The sequence below is a fragment of the Theobroma cacao genome, chromosome 3, assembly GCF_053813885.1.
Source record: "Theobroma cacao isolate CCN51 chromosome 3, ASM5381388v1, whole genome shotgun sequence".
Lineage (NCBI taxonomy): Eukaryota > Viridiplantae > Streptophyta > Magnoliopsida > Malvales > Malvaceae > Theobroma > Theobroma cacao.
The window spans coordinates 46,650,706-46,671,809 of NC_142641.1; the positions used below are offsets into that span (position 1 = coordinate 46,650,706).

Below are 21,104 nucleotides of genomic sequence, written 5' to 3' on the forward strand. Positions count from 1 at the left end.
AATATGTAATATCTACCTTCTACTTGTCATGTTCTTCTTTTTTATTTATATAAATTTTATTTTTTATGATTTTAATATTTAAAAATTAATAAATTATTATATAGTTATTAAATAGAAATTGTAATATTACATTGTTACTTAAAATTTCATCAACATATCATTTTTTTATTAATTTTTATTATGTAAGAAGAAATTAATTTGAGTATTTTTTTATATACTTTACATTTTATGTTTAGTTAAAACGAAATTCTCTTAAATATATAATATTTAAATAATTCTAATTATATAAAAAAATTATTAATCTTATATATCGTTTTTAACTATTTATATTTTACGAATTATAGTTTTATATTTAGTTTCATATTTCTATTATCAATATTTTTATTATTGATTGAATTTATCATATTAATTTTTTAAAATTTTTAACTTTTATTTAATTGTATTTGACTTTCTCAATAAAATTTAGTTAACTATACAGTTGATGAGTGCAGAGCAAAATTAAGACAAAGTTTACCACAGGACAGATAGCTAATTTGTAAGCTACTTAAGTTGTTTACTTATGGTTATCGAGGTGATGGGGGCCAGGTTCGAGTTTCATTTGGTTCACACCTGAGAGGATCAATTTTGTGGCTCGCAAGTCAGAATTGGTTAGTATATAGTGACCACTCAAACTCAAGGGCTGGACCGAGCCCCAGTTTTGGGGATATCTATGGAAGATAAGGATTGATGCGGGAAACAGAATATTGTATATACGTAGAAATATTGGATGTATATGTCTCCTTGGTCATAGACTTTTGGGACGGAAAAGCTTGTTTCTGGCTCTTTGTATTTGCTTTCTTCACTCTCTGCCCACACAATATATATGCACTCCCATCTTAATTAGTTACTTAAAGTTTCTTGTTAGCTTCAACCATATATATATACATATGCATCACTCCTTTGGGTTATTCATTTCCAAATTTAACACTTGGATTTAAATTGCTGACAAAATTGTTATAGCACTTGCCGGCTACAAGGTGGTGATGAATTAATATTCGTTTAATTTGTGAATAAACCCGAAACCATGTGCAACTTCCCCAAGTTGCAGATGCCGGATGCCATTCATTTTTAAAATGTATAAAGGCCAATGCCCGCAACAAATTTAAGCACTGGGCCAGCAGACAGTGAGCATCCATAAAACAACGGTGTGGAGGCACCACTGGGTTTAGCATCATCAGGCACATGGGTTTCCAACCCCATCACCCTACGCCGCCTTACTCTTGCTGCTCTTACAATACAAAAATCTCACCACTAAAACATACACTTGCATTATTCTTTTGTACCCACTGGATTTATTTCGTTAACTGGCAAAGATTACATAACAGCCGACTGCTAATAGAATCTATTTATGACAAAAAAAATAATAAAGTATACATCTAGTAATTAAGATAAAATTCATCAATCATTTAATCAGCTCAATAATTCATTAGTGAATTTGAGTTACTTTAAGTTAAATAAATGATTAGACATTTTATTAATTTTTGTTTTTCTTCTACTTAATTTAGTAGCTAGTTCAACTTATCAAAGTAAAATTAGTATTTGAGTTTCAAATTTTAGTTGCTATGTATTATGACTTTATATTTGAAAGTTGGTGCAATGAGAGTTTAATAATTTATATCATGATTTTTACATCAATGAAATTTAAAGATATAAATTGTAAATATTAAATTTTGAGGTTTTATTTATTACTGATGTCAATTGTAGTGCAGAGAAATGTGCATGACCGAGCCGGGCATTCTAATTAAGTTAAAGCTCGGGCTAGGTTTAGTTCGACTATTTAATTATTATTTTTACATATAATTTAGAATTAAAATTAAATAATATAATAATATAAACAGGCTAGGCCAAACTATGTTTAGGCTTAAGAATTTATATCCAAATTCTACTTAACATCATGCAAGTCTATATATTTTGTTATCTAAAAATGAACTTAATAACGAAATATATGGTTTCGCACCTACAAATATATAAGAACTTTTTCCCATTGAAAACTGTATGATCAGTTTTTCATATAAGTAATCAATTAAACCAACTCTTGTTGTTGGTTGCAAGAAATATGTATAGGATTTCTGGTGGCAGCTTCTACAAATTGCTACCATATTGTTTATTGCATGAAAATTAAAATGGGCAAGCCCTTTATGCGACATTTATACTTCATCTAGTTAGCTATGTTATAAATTTTACATTTTGAACTTTCTTAAATGTCACGACAAGTATTAATTTCGTTATTTAAATTTTATCTGAATTTAATTATAGAATATTTTAATCTCATTTAATCAAGCTGAAAAATATAAGATAATTATTACCACTTTTTCGAGTAAAGTGTTCTGAAGAATTACTATTTAATAGGAAGCTAGCATTTATAAAAAGTATATATAATTAACGGGGATGAATAGAGAGTAGAGAAGGATTTTCATAATTTACCGTTCTAAATGTAATCCTAATTATAAAAGGAAAAATGAAATCCCATGGTGCCGATTACTGATTAGCCTCATCGGTATTACTAAAGTTGACAGTCGCCTAAATTTTCTCAGACAAAAAGAAAATAGCTGCGGGTGCTGCTGGCATCACATGCTGCCACATACCCCCTATCAAGTATAAACAGTCCCCTCCAAAGCACGAAATTTTTTTCTTTTCTTTCCTTTTGTTGTTTTTTTTTGTTGAGGGCCTTATAAATAAAATAAATGAGGCCACGTAAAGAGTTGGATCGCAAGCACCAAATTTTCAATCTGAAGAGCAACCTCCGCCCTCGTCCAAAACAATATTCCATAAGCGACTTACTGCTCAGGTTTGTGATGGCCGGACAGTCGAGGAAATGGATGATTCTAGTGGCGACGATTTGGATTCAAGCGTTCACCGGCACGAATTTCGATTTCTCCGCGTATTCCACGGAGATGAAGCGAGTGCTGGGGATATCGCAGGTGCAGTTGAATTACCTGGCTGTGGCGTCGGATATGGGGAAGGCCTTCGGGTGGTCCTCAGGGTTGGCTCTCACGTATTTTCCTCTGTGGGTGGTGCTCTTCATGGCTGCTTTCATGGGCCTTTTTGGTTATGGAATTCAGTGGCTCGTCATTCGGAATGTCATCTCTTTGCCGTATATGCTGGTATGCTCCTCCCCTCCCCTTACTCCTACCTCCCTTGTCTTTCCAATCCCTTCAATTATCTGATTTATGAAATACTGACTGCCTGCCTGCAATTCATCTCGCATCATATTTCATCCCTGTCTTAATTTTGTTCTAATTTCCCGTTTCTGGTATTGGTCGATAAATTAAGAGACCTCTATTTTCTCATTTCTGGAACCTCCAGAAATAATACTACTGTACTAGTAATAATATTTTTTATTTTTACGTGCACTTGCGAAGAACCCGATAAGTAAATCGCGTGGTCCACGGATGACTGCAGTGCAGTGTGAGTGTGATTAGATTCCACTCTGTTTCTGGCTGGCTTCCTAATTTCTGTTTAAAGTTTTTCATATCTTTATTAGACGTTAGTTGTAGTACTACTTTCTTATTACTCCTACCACACTTTTTTTTTTTTTAATTTGAGGGTAAATCTTTTACTTCAAAATATGAGGCCTAAGCCTTCTATTTTGAATTTGAAACTTTCTCTCTCTTTCTTCTGGCCGCGCAGTACTAATATTCAACTATTTATTTAGACTTATTAGTTTGATATTGCTCTCGAAAAAAGTTGGGTTTAAAAAACAGAATGGGGTTTAGGGATTTTACATGTTTGATATTGCTCTAAATAATTATAATATCTTAAAAAGGACATCGTTACAAATTAAAGAATGACTCATTTTCAAAGTTTTTATGTAATTATTGTTAAGATATATATTAAAAAAAATTATTGTGAAATTTCATTTAAAAAAATTAATTTTTTTAAAGAATTAAATTGTTTCAAACTTAAACTTAAAATTGAGTACTTATGTTCTCACTCTGTTTTTATGTAAGATTCATGTCCACGCAGGACCATGACACACCGCAGCACCACTTTTTTTTTTGAAGAATCTTCTTTTCATTTAAATAGGCATTTTTTTTTTAACTTACTTTGTACTTCCAATGTAATGTTTGAAGGCTTTTTAATATTTAGAATAACTAAAAGAATCAGTCATACAAAAATGGAATTGTAGACTAATAATGTTAATCTTTTTAAAGATTATTATCTTATTTATCAGCGATTGAATTTTTAAATTTCATAAAAAAGTTTATATAATTAACAGTGTTCATTCATTAATTATAGGGTAACTGGTGACACTGTTCATTCAATATTTCCTTGTATAGCAACTCCTAAACTTGGTTAAAACAGCCAAAATGGAACGAGTCCCTGCACTTTATTCCAGGGATATTGGTGGTTCTCATATAATCAGAGTGTGATCGATGCACTTTATCTTTATTGGAAGAAACTTCCGGGTGTCCACAAGCAAAGATTTTCTGCTTGCTGCTAACTCTCGCTGTTAATGTGGAATAGATTTGTTTCTATAGAAGGCCAGTTTTCTGTTTGTTTGCTATATTTGTCTGTTTGTGCTTTTTTCGGTTTTTGGGCACTTGCAAGAGGAAAGAGGGAGGAAAATGGGGGTTGGGCCTGGAATGTTGTTTGAATGTGCACAAGCACAACCCAGAACCTGGTATTGGCCCATACAAGTTCAATCATCCCTCAAGGCCATTTTCCCGTTGGGGGGTTCTTCCGCGAACCTTCTCGAGAAAGCTTAACTTTAGGTTGCCCTAGCAAAATCTATAGCATGCAGAAACGCACAACGCATGAACCATCTCTTTCTTGTTTGATCTTGGTTCGACTGATTGTGTGAAGGTATCTAGCTTGTACCTTGACCTTGAATAGTTAAATCAAGATTACGATGATCATTTTCCAGAAGCAAAAACTATATATGTATGTATATAGATTGTCATTCACATAATTCGTTTTAGTCCCACTTGACCTTAACAACATTTTACAGAGAAAATACAAGTTGTTTAACCGGTTGAACCAATGGGCAAGTACCCACTTCGCATAAAGTAATTTTTTTGAGCATTTTTCAGTACTAATATTATGAAGACGACAGTTACTGAGTTCATTTTTAACTCACAAAATCATTTAATTAGTTTAACTTAGTCCGGGAGCAGCACTGGTCTTTTTCATTTGAGTTTATAGCTGTGTTGGACTTAAGGATCTTTTTTAAACACTCAGAGACAGCAGGTGACAGATCCATGGCTGTATTGCTTTCATGTCCAGAGCACGTGGGTTGACTTGAGATGTTTGGTACTTGGTACATGTAGTTTCTTTTTTTCTCCATACCTTTCATGAGTGTGTGATTATGGCAAACCAATGAAAGGGAATGTATTCTTCAGTGTACTGGAAATTATTCAAATTCCAGAGAAAGAACAAATTAATTCCCTGAAATTACAGATGAGACTTGTAGTTGCCATGATATGATTTAGACAAATAAACTACCATTTCATATAGGTAATTGTTATCATTTTCACTTCATCATCTATGGGATCTTCATTTAAAGCAAAAGTAGCTAGTCATGCACGCATGGTTTTAAATTTTTCTTTATGGTTGAATAGTTTAGTGATACTTTCTTGTTATCACAGGGTACGTAGCTATCAAACCATATATGATTACCCTTGGTTTGTTTTTATATGGCAGGTTTTTTGTCTGTGTTTGTTAGCAGGATGTAGCATATGCTGGTTCAACACGGTTTGCTTCGTTCTTTGCATAAAAAATTTCCCAGCTAACCGAGCCCTTGCTTTATCCCTCACAGTAAGCTACAACGGTGTAAGTGCAGCCTTGTACGCCCTAGCTGGTGATGCAATCAATGCATCATCCAGTTCGCTATATCTTCTTCTGAATTCCCTAGTTCCCCTTATCATTTCGATTGCAGCATTGGTCCCTATTCTTCGCCAACCGCCGGTGGACCCTCTTTCCCCGGAGGCAGTCCGCAGTGACTCCATTATGTTTCTACTATTGAATGTGTTAGCCGTCTTAACCGGTGTTTATCTCCTTATTTTTGGTTCAAACGCAACAGATTCAACAACAGCTCGTCTGCTCTTTGGTGGAGCTATTTTTCTTCTGGTTTTCCCCTTATGTGTTCCTGGTGTTGTCTATGCTCGACATTGGTTCCATCATACGGTTCATTCTAGTTTCCAACTTGGAGGATCCGGCTTCATTCTAGTGGATGATGATGATCTTGAGCTTCATAAACGGCTTTTAAGCCGTGAGGCTAGTTTCAATGATCGGAATGGCTCATTGAGTGATGATGCATCTGAATACAAAATGGGCAGCCAAAAGTGCATTGATGAAGACAGTGCAAGATGTTGTGAGAAAATGATTGGAAAAGATCAATTGGTAATACTAGGTGAAGAGCACCCAGCTCAAGTACTTGTTAGGAGATGGGATTTTTGGCTATACTACGTTGCATATTTTTGTGGGGGAACGATTGGGCTTGTGTACAGCAACAATCTAGGACAGATTGCACAATCACTGGGAGAGAGTTCCAATACTGCCTTGCTTCTCACTCTTTATTCATCCTTCTCCTTTTTTGGCCGCTTGCTTTCAGCTGCACCTGATTATGTTCGCGCGTAAGTAGAACTTTTTAAGTTTTAGCATAACATTGGCAAAGATAAATTGATTAATGCTTTAGCGGCAACAGTACTAAAGCAATGATATGCCAATTAATATGCGCAGGAAAATGTACTTTGCAAGAACTGGGTGGCTGGCCATTGCTCTATTGCCAACCCCAATTGCTTTCTTCTTGCTGGCTGGATTAGGCAATTCAATGGCATTGCGGGCAGGAACTGCACTTATCGGGTTGAGTTCGGGGTTCATATTTGCTGCCGCAGTTTCAGTTACATCAGAGCTATTTGGACCGAACAGTGTAGGCGTAAATCACAACATTCTCATCACCAATATCCCGATTGGATCACTCGTCTATGGTGTTCTTGCCGCAATAGTTTACGATGCCAATGCAGGCAAAGGCCTGAAGCTAAGCTTTGCAGATTCAGTAGTATGCATGGGGAGGCAATGCTATTTCTTAACATTTGTGTGGTGGGGTTGCTTATCCATCTTGGGGTTAGCTTCTAGTCTGCTATTATTTCTAAGAACCAAGCATGCATACGACGCTTTTGAACGGAATCGTGCATTGGCAGAGGCTTCTCAAGAGAGCTAGCGTTGCTGTGCAACAAATAATGCACACGCAGTTTTCACTTGCATTCTAATTTTTTGCTTCCGAACGAGTAAATTTTAGGGAGAGGAGAGGAGACAGTTTTGCTTGTAACTATCACGTCTTAGCCATTCTACTCCCTTCTAAACTCAACTCTCCCCTCCTCTCCTCTACTCTCCGGCTGAGCCTTGTCAAACATGTACAAAAATAAAAAATTAAATAAAGAAATGAAAATTTCCCTATTAACCCAACTAATATTTATTTATTTATATATTAAAAGGAAGAAAGTGAAGCTAATTCTTCATAAACTTATACCAAGTGTACGTTTGGTTTAGTTTTTTTTAAGCTTATTTATATTTTAAAAGTAAAAATCAAAACAAACATGATCGTTTGAGAAGCTTTTTAAAAAAAATAATTTTTTTTAAGAACAAAATTTTTAAAAAAAGAATTTAAAAAAAAGCTTCAAGGGTAGCTTTTTTTTTCTCTTCTTGTAAAAATATAAAAAAATTTTATTTTTGTTTAAAAAATATCCTTATTTATTAAAAATAATTATAATATTATCTTCTAAAAAAAATATCTTCTATGATAATTTTAACAAAAATTATAACTTATAAAAAAAACTTATAAAAAAAAATTTATCAAACAATTTTAAATTAATTTTAAAAACTATTATTTTTCACAAGAACTTTATAATAACTTTTAAGTTAAAAAAAATTCAGACCAAACAGGCCCTAAAGATTATTTTTCCCATATTATATATACTTCATATCTAATTAATACTTTTTCTTTTTTCAAAATTTAGAAAAACCGAAAAGGGTAAATTAGGAAATTACTACGTTTTGATTAATAAATGAGCTGAATGTTCTTATTTTGTAATTGTAGAAAAAGGCAAAAAATAAAAGAAAAGCCAAACCAAACCAAACCAAACCAAACCAGAATGGAAAGGGTAGAATTGGTAATTGCAGTGATTTTAATTTTCATAGGGAGATGTTTCGTTCTTTTGGGCCTTGGCGTGGGTTTACATAAACCAAAAAATATGAAGAAAAGAAAAACAGGGTAATGGCACTTAGGCAATTGGCAATCGGTGGCATGAAAGAAAATTGAGGTCCTCTGCGCTGCTACTAGCTTTCATTCCTCCTGCTGCTGCTGGTGGTCGTCGTGAAGGAGTCGGACTTTGGCCTTTGGGGTGTTTGAGATTCTGTTGCTGCCTTGTGATTAATAATCATCAATCATCAAGAATCAATCAAAAGTATCAGATGGCCATAGCAGGGGCAGGGCAGCTTAATCTGAACGAGTCGCCTTGTTGGGGATCCAGAAGCGTCGATTGTTTCGAAAAACTCGAGCAGATTGGCGAGGGTACCTACGGGTCCGTTCTTGTTGTTTCTTTCCCCTATTATCTTTTTTCAATTTAGGGTTTTCTCTGTTCTTTCTTTGGCGTTGCCATTGCTCTTTCATTAATAACCATTCGTTGCCAATTTAATTTAATTTAGTTACTAGTGAGTATACTTTGTTGCAGTCAAGTTTACATGGCCAAGGAAATAAAGACCGGTGAAATTGTTGCTTTGAAGAAAATTCGCATGGACAATGAGAGAGAAGGAGTATGTTGTTGCCTAATATGCCCTTTTTTATTTTTATTTTTATTATAAAGAAAGAAATTAAAATTATGTTCTGCTTCTTCCTTTTCTGCAGTTCCCAATAACTGCAATACGTGAAATTAAAATTCTGAAGAAGCTACACCATGAGAACGTAATTAAGCTCAAAGAGATTGTCACTTCTCCTGGTAATTGCACTCGCTTGCTACTAATGACGCAGCGTCATCTTTGCAATTGTGCCTACTGCTTTTAATCTATTTATTTGTTTAAGACACACTCTTACATTGACTCCTTTCATCTTTCATCTTTCCTCTATATCTTCTGGTTTTGTATTTCTTTTATTCGTAGGTCCAGAGAAGGACGACCAGGGTAGACCAGGCAAGTGTCATTAAATTCTTAATAATAGTGTTATCACCTCACGCTAACTTCCCTACCATATAACTCTTTGCTGGTTTCTTGCATTGCAGATGGTAATAAATATAAAGGTGGAATTTACATGGTTTTTGAATACATGGATCATGATTTGACTGGCCTTGCTGATCGACCTGGGATGAGATTTTCAGTTCCCCAAATTAAGGTTTCCCATATTTTATAGGAAAAAGAAATACTCTCTTCATTCAATCGTCAAGAATTTATTTCCTCTAATTATGCTACCTTTTCTTCCAGTGCTACATGAGGCAACTTCTTACAGGGCTTCACTATTGTCATGTAAATCAAGTACTTCACCGTGATATCAAAGGTTCTTACCTGCATGCCATCTATTTCCATGTTTAATATTATAATTTTGTCTCTGACTATGAATCCAAAGTGACTTGTGCTTGCTCTTTGCTGCAGGCTCTAATCTTCTCATAGACAATGAGGGTAACCTCAAGCTTGCAGATTTTGGGCTTGCGCGCTCATTCTCAAATGATCACAATGCAAATCTCACAAATCGTGTTATTACTTTATGGTACAGGTATGTGTTATTACTTTATGGTTTTTGGTGACCACCTAGGAAGTTATTTGAAGAGAAACTTGAGAAATGCATTCAAATTTTTTAACTAGTGCAGGATTTACTACTCATTTTTTGTCAATTTCACAGACCTCCAGAGCTCCTTCTTGGAGCAACAAAGTATGGTCCTGCAGTTGATATGTGGTCTGTTGGTTGTATCTTTGCTGAGCTCTTGCATGGGAAGCCTATTTTTCCTGGAAAAGATGAGGCGAGTTGCTTTGTATTGATTAATTGATTGAATTTTTAAAGATAAGACATAATTGAAGGTTGTGATGTCTTATGAGTCAAGTGGCCTTAGAATAGCTAATCCATGTGGTAGGATCATGTTGGTAACTGATAGTTGAGATCTTCTTCGATACCTATTAAAGTTTTCGGGTAATTTTGGATTGAGTTCTCTCTCTCTCAAACACACACACACTCTTCTGAGCAAAATCATGTGTGAACGCATGTAAGCTTACTCATTTGCAATTGAACAGGTATCTATTTCCTATTTCATGGACCTTTATTCTGGTAATTGCTTGCAAGACACCAGTATGATATGCTATACTTGTAATTGTTACAGCCAGAACAATTAAATAAGATATTCGAGCTGTGTGGAGCACCAGATGAAGTCAACTGGCCTGGGGTTTCTAAGATTCCTTGGTATACTACCTTCAAGCCAACAAGGCCAATGAAGAGACGTCTTCGAGAAGTTTTTAGGCAGTAAGTTCACATACACTGTCATATAGTACTTTGTTCCCTGTAGGGGAATTTATGAGAGTCATAATCAGATAGGCTGGATCTGGGAACCAAGCCTGGGCTAGTGGTCTTCCACACCCCCAAGGGTTGTGTGCCTGAACACTTAGCTATAGACATATGGTCTATTTATGCTATAAATGTGATATATTAAACTTCAAGATGTGTTTATAGTTTAATTTGTCTACATCTCATGGCTGACATATCTGTATATATGCAATAGTTTTGACCGTCATGCTTTGGAATTGTTGGAGAGGATGTTGATGCTTGATCCATCTCAGGTACCATGTGATATATTTTTCTTCTTTTTATTCATTTATTTATGTTCTACATATATAATGGGACCCTTTCGCTGCTTTCCTGGATACTTTGCTGTTAAATCATATGTCTATTGACTTAATCTCAGGGTTCATTTGTACAGGAATTGTTTTCTCCTAGGAGTCATTTTAAAACATGCAGCATTTTGGATGAACAATGGTTGGTTAAATGGATTAAACAAAGAAGTTGTTGTAGGTTTTTATTTTTTAACATCAAACTTCTTGTCTTATCCGGATGCACCATCGAACAGATAATTAAGCCAATCTATATTCATCAGTTTGCTGATTTTACTGTGTTGTTGATTTATTATAGCAATCTGAAAATAGCAATTTGACCATCCTTTTTATAAGAAAAGTTATTTAACCTTGGTAATTGTGATTAAGAGAAGCTTGAGCACTGATCTGATTTAGCTGTTTCAAAGTTAGGAACTAGTTCTCATGTTAGAACATTTATATGCTTGCTTGTAGACTTGCACCGGTTTTCTTTGAAGAAAAAATGAATATTTTGATTTTGACTATATTCTAATCAATAATTCACCATTCTGTTCTCTTTGTTGTTTAAACATAGAGAATATCCGCCAAGGATGCACTTGATGCTGAGTATTTCTGGACAGACCCATTACCTTGCGATCCAAAGAGGTTATATTCCGTTGCTTTGATTTCCCTTTCAGGTGATATTTATTTCATGATGTTTGTTACACATGGATATTGGCCACTTTTGCTTTGGTTCAGCTTGCCAAAATATGAATCATCACATGAGTTCCAAACGAAGAAAAAGCGGCAGCAACAGCGACAACATGAAGAAAATGCAAAGCGTCAGAAACTACAGCATCCACAACCTCACACCCGCCTTCCGCCTATTCAGCAGTCAGGGCAAGCACATGCACAGATGCGGCCTGGACCTAACCCAACCATGCATGGTTCTCAACCCCCAGTTGCTACAGGGCCTAGTCACCATTATGGGAAGCCTCGTGGACCTGCAGGTGGGCCTGGTAGGTACCCCTCAAGTGGAACCAGTGGGGGATACAATCACCCAAATCGTGGTGGTCAAGGCGGCGGTGGAGGTTATAGCAGTGGGCCATATCCACCACAAGGACGGGCCCCACCATATGGCTCAAGTAGTATGCCTGGCGCTGGTCCAAGGGGTGGTGGGGGTAGTGGTTATGGAGTTGGAGCTCCAAATTACTCTCAAGGTGGTCCTTATGGTAGTTCTGGAGCTGGACGTGGCTCTAACATGATGGGTGGAAACCGCAATCAACAGTATAGCTGGCAGCAGTGATGTTGTGATTTGGTAATTATGTAATCAGTAGCACGGGATTATGTATTGATAATTAGAAAAGAAGGTTGTTTTGTTGTCCAAGGTCATTGCGATAAAAAAGACTGATAAGCACTTGTGAATGCTGGTCAGTTTTGTCCTCTGATTAGCTGGAGTTATTGAGTATATGATTTTGCCATCCATAAGTGTCAACATGGCTGGCTTTGCTCCCATTCTTAATATTACTCTAATCTCACGAGATTTTCGTTCTTTTTATCCTGTTTCCTGTTCTCCCTTGCTAATGACGCTAAGGAGAATGGTGATAGATACCCTGGGAGTGCCTCGTCATGGCAATTGTTAAGAGCCTAAAGAGCTGTTCCTACTCCCAGGCTTCTGCAGCCCAACAACTGTTGTTAGGGATTTGCATTAGCTCCACTCAAGTATCCTATCATCTGTAAAATTCCCATTTTAACTCGTAATCATGGACAAGCAGCATAAAGTAGAATGAGTAGGGGTGGAGAGAACAAGCCATTTCTATCTTCTATCAATAAGAACAAGCTCAAGACTTCATATTCCTCAAAATTTTATCAACTTGATCAAAAGATAAGTGGGAAACTCCACAAAATTGCATGCATTTTTCACTTTTCTTACTCGATAAAGCTGCCAGCAACTGCTTTACCCCTTCCTTACTGATTGTTAACAGCTTAAGGATATCTCTAATACAAGGGAAAAATGCTTGAGGACGAGCACAAAATGGTTGGAACACAAGGAACAATGCTTGCATATCAGTTCCAAACTGATTGGTTTGGCTCCCTGAAAACTGAACATCACTTGCAAAAATGCTACCAGAAATAAAATGATCTAGCCCATCTGCCACACTTCGCCACAAGTCCAAGAAGTCTTTTGGATTGAGATTAATCTTAACAACATGAAGCTGACTCCTCAAAGAATCCAAAGCTTCAATAAAACCACTGGACACAGCCAATGCTGTAGCTGCTGAATCTCTATTTGAAGTCAAATTGTGATCTTCATCAATGTAGTCCTCATTATGGTCGTATTCCAAAGTTAGATTTTCAAACTGACGAAGAAATACAGCAATGATTTCCATAAGCAAGTTAGTCTCTAGCTCAGCCAAGAATTTTATTTCCTCTTCAAAGAAACAACCATCATCAACAACTTTGTCTTTTTTCTGGATGTTAGAATCATTTTCAGCAATCTTCATTTCTAAAAAACTTACATCATCACTCCATTCTTGCAGCTTAGACTCAACATATCTAGCAGCATTAATTGATTCACATGCTCTGACCAAGGCCCCATCATCAGGATTTTCAGGAGAAAATTCAGCATTCTTGCAATGCAGAAGCAATACATTAGAAAAGTACCAGAAGAATCTAGCTACAGTTGATCTAACAAATTTGACACGTGCCAAAATAGCAGGTAAATTTTGGCATCGATCCATCATTTCCTGTGCAATTTTAAGTGCAGACCCTGCAACCAATGGAGCTTTATGGTCCTCTCTGGAAGAGAGCAAAAAAGTTTCAGATACCGTACTAACATTAAAGTCAACTCTATGTTTGTCATCAATTAGCCAAGCTCTTGCATCTTTCAGCACTGCTTTTAGTTTCTTCCAGCCATCCTTGAGCTCCATCTTAGCCCAAACCTTTAGCCAATCAGGTCTATCACAAAATAGTATTAATACTGATATCCCTCTTGAAAGCCCACCATACCTTTCAGCATCTGGCAACAAGAGACAAGTTTCAGATCTTACCAGTGACTGCATCTGTTTATCGAAACCAACAATAAGGTCAACTAGATGAAGCCACAATGAAACAACTTCCAATTTCATGTCTTTCTTCTTATATCTTTCAGCCAAGGAAGGAAAAACCTTTTTTGCTAAAAACCCAGAAAGCATATGGACCATTGCAGAAACCCAAGCCTCGTTGGCACTACAGCTCGACAATCTGGCTGCATCAATCATAGGCTGCAAAATATCACTTACTCCCACTATAAAGTCCCTAGTAATTTTAAATACAAGAGCAAAAATAAACTCAGGCTGCTCAGCCCATTTCAAGAAGTGATATTCCATTCTTTCTGCGATAGGAGACACTAGTTCATCAATAGCCCAAAGCTGTATGCCACACTCCTTTTGATCTAAAGTTTCAAACTTTCGCGCTTCTCTACGTGTCTGCAGTTGCTGCAGAGCACAAAGCACTTGAAAACTTTGAGCATAAGACTTCTTTTCATCTCTATGAATTAGAACTAGTGGGTTTGGGAGCTCGGAGATCCCTCCACCCTCAACTTTTGACGTCAGAAAGTTTGGAGGCCAGCCTAAAGAAGCAAGAAGGGCACGATGTTCTGCAAGAGCTTCTGGTCGAAGAACAGACAAAGTTTTATCTACCCTATGATCAACTGATTGTAAAAGTTGGTGACATTGTTGATGGGATTTCTCAACATTGATAACCATATCCTCAATATCATTCATGGCTTTTATGGCTTGAAGTAATCTTTCTTGCTTTAGTCCAAAGTCCTGCATAGCAAGAATGTCTGGATATAATGGTAGAGATGCATTCTGAAATAATAGGGAAAAATAGGAACAGAGTAGTTACATTTGAAGACAGTGAAGTTGAAAGCTTTGTGAACATCTTCCCCATACTGTGAATTCCAGAACAGAAAACTGCATCTTCAAGATCTCCTACCAAAGCTTCTAAGCGAAGAGCGGTTTCTGTAATATAAAAAGGGCACGCTAAGCTGTAGGCTTGGTGGCATAGTTAGGAAAAGGTTACACAAACCATGACCTTGTATGTAGAAGCAGAAAAAGGATTGCATGCTGAGAGTTGAAAAATATGTGCTCTCGTTCAAAAAGCAGAAGAATATGTTCTTTACCAGCATCCAGTATTCTCAATTCTTAAGCAATAAATTATGAGTATTGGCATTAGCTGAGATTTCGTAGTCTAAAGCAGTATGAAGTCATTGCCATTGACAGCAGGTTTTTCCATTTTAACTTGAAGGCAGATAGAGGTTAATACGTAATTGGTGTCATGACAATTAGGCATTTGAAAAAACTTGCATAAAGAAACATACTCCATAACAAGGCCATAGAATTCAGGAATAAGTACTTTATGTAGATAATTTAGAAGATGAATAACTAAGCGTTAAACTATCTGCAAAGGAATTATTGTGATAAGGGCTACAGATTTGCTGACCAAGATATTGGAGGATGTTGTGAATTCGGCGCAGTTGAAGGGTGAGCTGCGGCAGTTCTTCACCCAAAATCCTCCGCATTCTATGAGAAGCAGTCCCATCTGCAGACCCGAATATGCAAAATAATAGTAATTAAAAGAAAAGAAAGGTAACGGCGGAGAATGAAAAGCAAAATCAAACAACATATTCTGCAGAGTGCTAACAGGGAGAGGAAGCATAGAGGCTGAGATTGAGATTGCCGAGGCAAGCTTTGGCTCGAAAAGAACGAGAGATCCATGATAGGGCGCGTTCCATGAGAGTGGTGCGCAGGTGTAGCAGACAAGAGTCGAAATCAGTGCAGTGCTTGGTCCATTCCGACAACAGACAAGAAGAAGATGAAGAAACATCTTTTTGGGTCTTGAAATGCTGGTCCAGATACTCTGCCTGCTGCCGGCATAGCTTACCCAGTTTCGGCAGAATTAGATATTGGGGATGCCAGCCTTCCATGACTCTCTCTCTCTCTCGTCTCATTTCTCAACTCTCAGAAATTCGCAGTGCCTGCCAACTATATTTCTGAATGGAATAATTGAATTTAAAAATTAAAAAAAGAATCCCACAGCTTTGGGCCCAAATCTTATTGGGTTGTCTTATCGAGTCCAATAACTAATGCTAGTGTGGTCTTCTTATGGTTGTAGGGAATGTAATCCCATTCCAACATGGAGGCAAATCACACATTAAGACTTTAGGCAACTTCTCTGTTGTCTGGGCTCAGACCAAAGTGCCAACATTATTATTGAGTCGATACTTGCTGGTAGCATACAAATACGGTATTGTTCCTCATTCTTTTAGATGAATGCAAGGTTGAAAGCAATGGATTTTTACTAGAACTAAAAAAGAATGCACTAATACTATGACTGCATAGAACTATATCCTAAGGATAGACACAAAATGTGTCGTTTTTTATACAAAGAAACAATCTTTCATATGCCAGGGCCATCTTGCTTGCCGTAAACATGGAAGCTGCATACTCCTGCGATGCCTTTCCCCTTTGCGCTAGCCTCTTTGGGCCTTCCCTCACCACCCCCTCTAACGCTTCCAACAACGAGTCCACGTTGGGAGAAAACATGAACCCCAACTCATCATCAACAACAATACTGCCTTGAATGCTTGGAAACCTTGATGCCATGACCGGTTTTCCGCTCATCATTGCTTCCATAAGAGTGAGGTCTAACCCTTGAGGCCTGAGTGTTGGATTCACAAAGATATCGATTGCATTGTAAAAAGCCCTGAGTTGGGATGGAGCCATAGAACCCAAAACTAGTACGCGAGGGCCTAATTCCTTGTATCGTTGCTCCCATGGTCCAGACCCAGCAACGAGCAAATACACATCAGGGTGCTTGCTTATGAGCTTGGAGAAAGCTTCATAAAGCAAAGGATGCCCTTTATCCTTCACCAACCTTCCCGCCACACCTAGCACCAAACTACCATTTCTGGGGACACCAATCTTAGACCGGAAGTAAAGGCCTAAGGATAAGTCGTTTCGAAAACCATTTTCATCAACACCATTGAGGATGACATGGACTCTTTTCCTAGGAATCTGATACACATCCCTCAACATCTCCCCGCAACTATCACTGATTGCAACATGATGAGCATAGTTGTGGAAGAACCTTATTTCGTTAAGCACTTTTGGGACAACTCCATATAAACTCACGTTAAAAGCAGGCGACATCGGTTCATTGGGTTTACGAGTTAAATCTTGGTAAATACTTGATTGTAAGCTTTCGAGGGCTATGCCATGCCATGAAACAGCAAGATTCTTAAGATTGCGAGCCAACCAATGAGGAAGAGCCACGCTTTCGGAATGAATGACGTCGAATGGTCCACGCTGGCTCTCTTCATTGAAGAGCTCCCAAGCCTTGTTGTATCGCCACTTACCGGCTTCACCTTCGTGGCAGTGAATTCGTGGGGAGTTAGCAGAAGAGGTCGGGGTATCAGGGGGAGCTTTTCCACCATCAACAGGGGATGTAAACACATGAACTTGGTGGCCACGGCGAGCTAGAGCGGTGTGCAAGGTGTAGGCATGGCGCTCCATGCCGCCTGGGGTGGTGCCAATAGGCCATTTTCGGGAGAAAACAGCGATCTTGAGTCTGATTGGCGGGGGTTGAATTTGGGTGAAAGGAAGCCGGTTCCACGCAAATTCAGCCTTTCGAAGGTCACCTGACCAAGAGTTGACGTTGTTTGGGGCAAAAGTGGTGCAGAGGGAGTAGGTGCAGGTGTGGAGGAGAAACAAGAGCGGAACGGTGAAGACAAGTAGGAAGAAAAGAGTCGTGCACAGATTGAGATTGGAGTGGAAAGAGATGAGATGGGGCTTCTTGGGTTTGCTGTAGAAGGCCATTTCTTTCTTTCTTTTCTTTTTCTTCCTATTGGGGGGATTGTGATGTGATGAAAGGTTAGAGAGAGGGGTGTTTTTGATTCATAGATTCATAGAATGAGACAATTTCTAGGCAGCAACTGCAAAGTGAGGGAGGAAAATGGGGTGGGCACGCACTTTAGCAAATGCATTGAATTTTGGGGTTTACTTTTTAAAAGGTTTTAGTGCGTTTCTCACGCCTCCTCTAAACAGAAATTCAAAAGGCAGATCATCATGCATGCATGCTTGCTTTACTGCTACTATTTTCCATGACTTTTGTTTTCATGTTGATAATTTTTTTTCCTAATTAATGAATTTGTAAACATAGTGTTTATTTGGATTTACTCTTCTACTGTATAGTATTAACGTAGTACTGAATTTGTTTTATATAGAATACCATCACCATGCCATGTGCACTCACAAAAAAGCTGGCCAACAATTTCCTCTTTTCATTTTGCTTCTTCTGATACGCACTTGCCTGCCAGCACATTTTATTAAAGTCGAAATTCAATGAGGAAGGTAAGAAGCAATGAAAATTTTAAATATTATGGGCTTCAATTTATTTAATATATTTAATATAGAAGCCAACGGGGTCAAAACCAGCGTCTGAAAAAAGTCTAAAGTGAAGCGGATGTCGTGGTTCGTCGTCATTAGTTTCAAACCGACGCTCGCATGTCAATTTTGACAATGGCAAACCGCACACCAGAGGTTAGACTTAGGGATTAAAATGCTGCACAATGGATTAGGCTTAAAGCACCTTCACAACCTCAATTCCTGTCTATGCACAAAGGTAAAAGCTGCAAGCCAGATGCTTGCATGCGATTCAACTCATGATCCACCACTCTTTGATTTTGAATGCCGACAAGGAATCCTTAAAATGATGCCTGAATCCTGATTAGGTCCGGTCCAACAAAGATTAGCTTAATTTCCATCAATTTTGACTCATACCCTGTGCTGTGCCTGTGCGTGGCCCATTTGTCATTCATCACCCCACAATTTATGCTCAAATATATTCCATTATATATACTAATAATTTACACTCAAGTAGGTTCCAAACTTGGTATCATGCGGCCTTCCGATTTGCAGTAGTTGCAGTCAGCTTACCTCTACCTTGTGCGCCCCTGAATTTAGGTCCATTAGTTTTAGTGGATTTTGGTGACACAGATACAGGCCATTGACCGCAGGAGACCGCCATGTCCTTATACTGTTGCAGGGCTTCCAGAGTTTGAACAATGGCTGGCATCCTTGGCCTGTCTTTAGGGTTCAAACTGATGCATTGTAATGCCAGAAGAGCCATCTCTTTTGCTCCTTTAACGGAATACTGCCCGCTGAGTCTTGGGTCCATTATATAGCGCAGCCTCCGACTGCTACTCAAGTAAGGCTTAGCCCAATCGACAAGGATTTGCTCGTTCTTAGACCTTGATTTCTCCACTGATCTTCTCCCTGTAAGCAATTCTAATAGTACCACTCCAAAGCTGTAAACATCACTTTTCGTCGTCAAGTGACCTGAATATAAATTATTCATAGAATAGTGTCTGTCATCAGTTCCTGTCCATCGGATGGAAACTGATTATACTGCTACTACATTTTCTGCTGGTGCTGGAATATTATTAAAATCGTTGAAAACATTAACTCCAAAAATGGAATTGTCTTTTCCTTTCATTCCTTGCATTTGCGCTTTATCATAACTATGTATAATGTATATAACATATACCTGTCGATACATATTCTGGGGCAGCATAGCCATAGGTGCCCATAACGCGAGTTGTGACGTGCGTGTTTGAGCCCTCAGGCCCCATCTTGGCAAGTCCAAAATCCGATAATTTTGCTGTAAAATCCTGACATATTTAATACACCAAATTAATTAAGAGCAATCAAAGCAAATGGTAGTCTTGCATATATGTATATGCATAGAGCTTTGTGAATGATAAATTAGAGAGAGTAATTATATAACACGCTACAAAGTACACACAGAATCAACCAAGATATTGGAAGTTTTGAAGTCACGATATATGACAGGATTCTCAGCCCCATGCAAGAATGCAAGCCCTTTTGCAGCTCCAATGGCAATCTTCAATCTGGTGCCCCACGGCAATGATGTTGAGATCCCTGCAAATCAAGTTTAACATTTTAAAATGAAAATCGAGACTTGATTTCAACAAAGTGGTACTTTCATTAGGGCCTGTTTACAGCATGAGAATTACTGATATACATATATATATATATACAATTGAGTTTAAACTTGTCTGATAATTAAGGCTGCTTTAGTTTAATTGGTGAAACTAACTTTTGAACAAATGATTCTCCAAACTGCCTCTGGGCATGAACTCATATACAAGAAGACGTTGCTCGTCCTCACAGCAATAGCCAATCAATTTGACCAAGTGTGGATGCCGAAGCTGCCCCAAGAATATTACTTCTGCCTGTACAAGAATATTTCTAGCTATGCTAAGCCATCACTCAATTGCTTTAGGAATTAGCAATTAAAAAAAAAAGAAAAAGAAAAAGGATTCTATATATTTGTTTACAAGCCATTCACGGTGTCCTTGGAGGCCTTCAATATCCAATAGCTTGACAGCTACAGCTTGAGCCTTCAAACCCTGCCTAAAATTGTCATCCACGTAGCCTTTATGCACAGTCCCGAACCCACCTTCTCCTAACAGATAATTGCTCGAAAAATTCTGGGTTATAGCCCGCAGCTCGCTTAGCTGGAAATCGTACAAATCAGGCCCAAAGGATTGTGCAAGATCCTCGGTGATGCGCGTGGACGATGAACGACTAAGATCAGAGTAGGACAATCGTCGAAACGATGGTAATGGAGCAATGTTCTTGGAGAAGTCAGATCTGGATGGCCTGCAACGGCTGAAATTGCCAAAAATTGTTTGGTCATCAGCTGAACAACAATTTGCAGCGAATGGTCTCCAAGGCTTGGAGGAGTCAGTCATGGTTACCAAGACAAACCAAGAGGAGATGATGAGATTGTGGGTGTTGGTAATGGATTATTGGCTACTAGACATCATATATATATATATATATATATCATATATAATGTAAAGAAAGAATTCATCAGTTTGTTATCTAATAGAAGGCTAGACAGGCACATTCTTTCTTCAACTGCTCTAACAACTCTACTAAATGGGACAGTTTGCCTTTTTCTTTGCTTGATTCGTTCTTTGATTTGTCACCTACGTAGTGTCTCTATGCTGTGAGATCCAAGTAGTTAATTAGCTCTTAAAATGAATGGGAACAGCAATTTGCTCTTTGGACTCACTGTATATTATAAAGAAAAGCATTTTGTGCAGGAGTGATGAGAGCAGCAATTGTAATATGTTTTCTTCAAAGGAGAAGCAGAGCAGTTGAGAATGATGTGTGCAATTATTTTACCCCTTTTTCCTAATCCTAGCTAGCTACTCCATTTCATTTTTC

General features: G+C 37.8%; 5 protein-coding genes across 8 annotated transcripts; 2 read left to right on the top strand and 3 right to left on the bottom strand.

Moving 5' to 3' along the window:
- Positions 1-2,652: 2,652 nt before the first annotated feature.
- On the top strand, positions 2,653-7,446 carry LOC18606942 (protein NUCLEAR FUSION DEFECTIVE 4). 3 transcript variants are annotated; one of them, XM_007040850.3, is made up of 3 exons: positions 2,665-3,143; positions 5,683-6,614; positions 6,721-7,446. In XM_007040850.3, exons 1-3 carry the CDS (start codon positions 2,724-2,726, stop codon positions 7,199-7,201), a joined length of 1,833 nt encoding a protein of 610 aa, XP_007040912.3. In that variant the 5' UTR covers positions 2,665-2,723; the 3' UTR covers positions 7,202-7,446. The 3 variants fall into 3 exon arrangements, with proteins under 3 accessions (XP_088660950.1, XP_007040912.3, XP_007040913.3); XM_007040851.3 differs by having other exon boundaries at positions 2,714-3,143; positions 5,708-6,614; XM_088804824.1 differs by lacking the exon at positions 6,721-7,446 and having other exon boundaries at positions 2,653-3,143; positions 5,683-6,618.
- Positions 7,447-8,196: 750 nt separating this feature from the next.
- Positions 8,197-12,318, top strand: LOC18606943 (cyclin-dependent kinase C-1-like). The gene is made up of 12 exons (XM_007040852.3): positions 8,197-8,561; positions 8,712-8,793; positions 8,885-8,975; positions 9,136-9,165; positions 9,255-9,364; positions 9,454-9,526; positions 9,622-9,742; positions 9,869-9,986; positions 10,341-10,480; positions 10,737-10,794; positions 11,399-11,469; positions 11,563-12,318. The coding sequence occupies exons 1-12, from the start codon at positions 8,452-8,454 to the stop codon at positions 12,107-12,109; spliced, it is 1,551 nt and encodes a 516-aa protein (XP_007040914.3). The 5' UTR covers positions 8,197-8,451; the 3' UTR covers positions 12,110-12,318.
- A 282-nt stretch (positions 12,319-12,600) lies between these two features.
- On the bottom strand, positions 12,601-15,873 carry LOC18606944 (RINT-1 / TIP-1 family). The gene is made up of 4 exons (XM_007040854.3): positions 15,490-15,873; positions 15,289-15,387; positions 14,692-14,807; positions 12,601-14,612 (listed from the first exon to the last, which is right to left on the bottom strand). The coding sequence occupies exons 1-4, from the start codon at positions 15,794-15,796 to the stop codon at positions 12,645-12,647; spliced, it is 2,490 nt and encodes an 829-aa protein (XP_007040916.3). The 5' UTR covers positions 15,797-15,873; the 3' UTR covers positions 12,601-12,644.
- Positions 15,874-16,006: 133 nt separating this feature from the next.
- Positions 16,007-17,789, bottom strand: LOC18606945 (UDP-Glycosyltransferase superfamily protein). Its single transcript, XM_007040855.3, has one exon. The coding sequence runs from the start codon at positions 17,661-17,663 to the stop codon at positions 16,197-16,199; it is 1,467 nt and encodes a 488-aa protein (XP_007040917.3). The 5' UTR covers positions 17,664-17,789; the 3' UTR covers positions 16,007-16,196.
- Positions 17,790-18,674: 885 nt separating this feature from the next.
- On the bottom strand, positions 18,675-20,702 carry LOC18606946 (Protein kinase superfamily protein). 2 transcript variants are annotated; one of them, XM_018117246.2, is made up of 5 exons: positions 20,207-20,702; positions 19,966-20,101; positions 19,660-19,787; positions 19,393-19,516; positions 18,675-19,184 (listed from the first exon to the last, which is right to left on the bottom strand). In XM_018117246.2, the coding sequence occupies exons 1-5, from the start codon at positions 20,621-20,623 to the stop codon at positions 18,742-18,744; spliced, it is 1,248 nt and encodes a 415-aa protein (XP_017972735.2). In that variant the 5' UTR covers positions 20,624-20,702; the 3' UTR covers positions 18,675-18,741. The 2 variants fall into 2 exon arrangements, with proteins under 2 accessions (XP_017972735.2, XP_007040918.3); XM_007040856.3 differs by having other exon boundaries at positions 19,651-19,787.
- Between the last annotated feature and the right edge of the window lie 402 nt (positions 20,703-21,104).

Coding starts and splice junctions, on each gene's coding strand:
- LOC18606944 (XM_007040854.3), bottom strand. CDS start 15,796: ATGAGACGAGAGAGAGAGAGAGTCATGGAAGGCTGGCATCCCCAATAT. Junction 15,388..15,489: donor CCTCTATGCTTCCTCTCCCT/GTTAGCACTCTG, acceptor TCGGGTCTGCAG/ATGGGACTGCTTCTCATAGA. Junction 14,613..14,691: donor CAACTTCACTGTCTTCAAAT/GTAACTACTCTG, acceptor CTTGCTATGCAG/GACTTTGGACTAAAGCAAGA.
- LOC18606942 (XM_007040850.3), top strand. CDS start 2,724: ATGAGGCCACGTAAAGAGTTGGATCGCAAGCACCAAATTTTCAATCTG. Junction 3,144..5,682: donor TCTCTTTGCCGTATATGCTG/GTATGCTCCTCC, acceptor TTTATATGGCAG/GTTTTTTGTCTGTGTTTGTT. Junction 6,615..6,720: donor GCACCTGATTATGTTCGCGC/GTAAGTAGAACT, acceptor TAATATGCGCAG/GAAAATGTACTTTGCAAGAA.
- LOC18606943 (XM_007040852.3), top strand. CDS start 8,452: ATGGCCATAGCAGGGGCAGGGCAGCTTAATCTGAACGAGTCGCCTTGT. Junction 9,527..9,621: donor ACTTCACCGTGATATCAAAG/GTTCTTACCTGC, acceptor TCTTTGCTGCAG/GCTCTAATCTTCTCATAGAC. Junction 9,987..10,340: donor TTTTTCCTGGAAAAGATGAG/GCGAGTTGCTTT, acceptor TAATTGTTACAG/CCAGAACAATTAAATAAGAT.
- LOC18606945 (XM_007040855.3), bottom strand. CDS start 17,663: ATGGCCTTCTACAGCAAACCCAAGAAGCCCCATCTCATCTCTTTCCAC.
- LOC18606946 (XM_007040856.3), bottom strand. CDS start 20,623: ATGACTGACTCCTCCAAGCCTTGGAGACCATTCGCTGCAAATTGTTGT. Junction 19,788..19,965: donor GGAGAATCATTTGTTCAAAA/GTTAGTTTCACC, acceptor CTTGATTTGCAG/GGATCTCAACATCATTGCCG. Junction 19,185..19,392: donor CCCAGAATATGTATCGACAG/GTATATGTTATA, acceptor ATTTATATTCAG/GTCACTTGACGACGAAAAGT.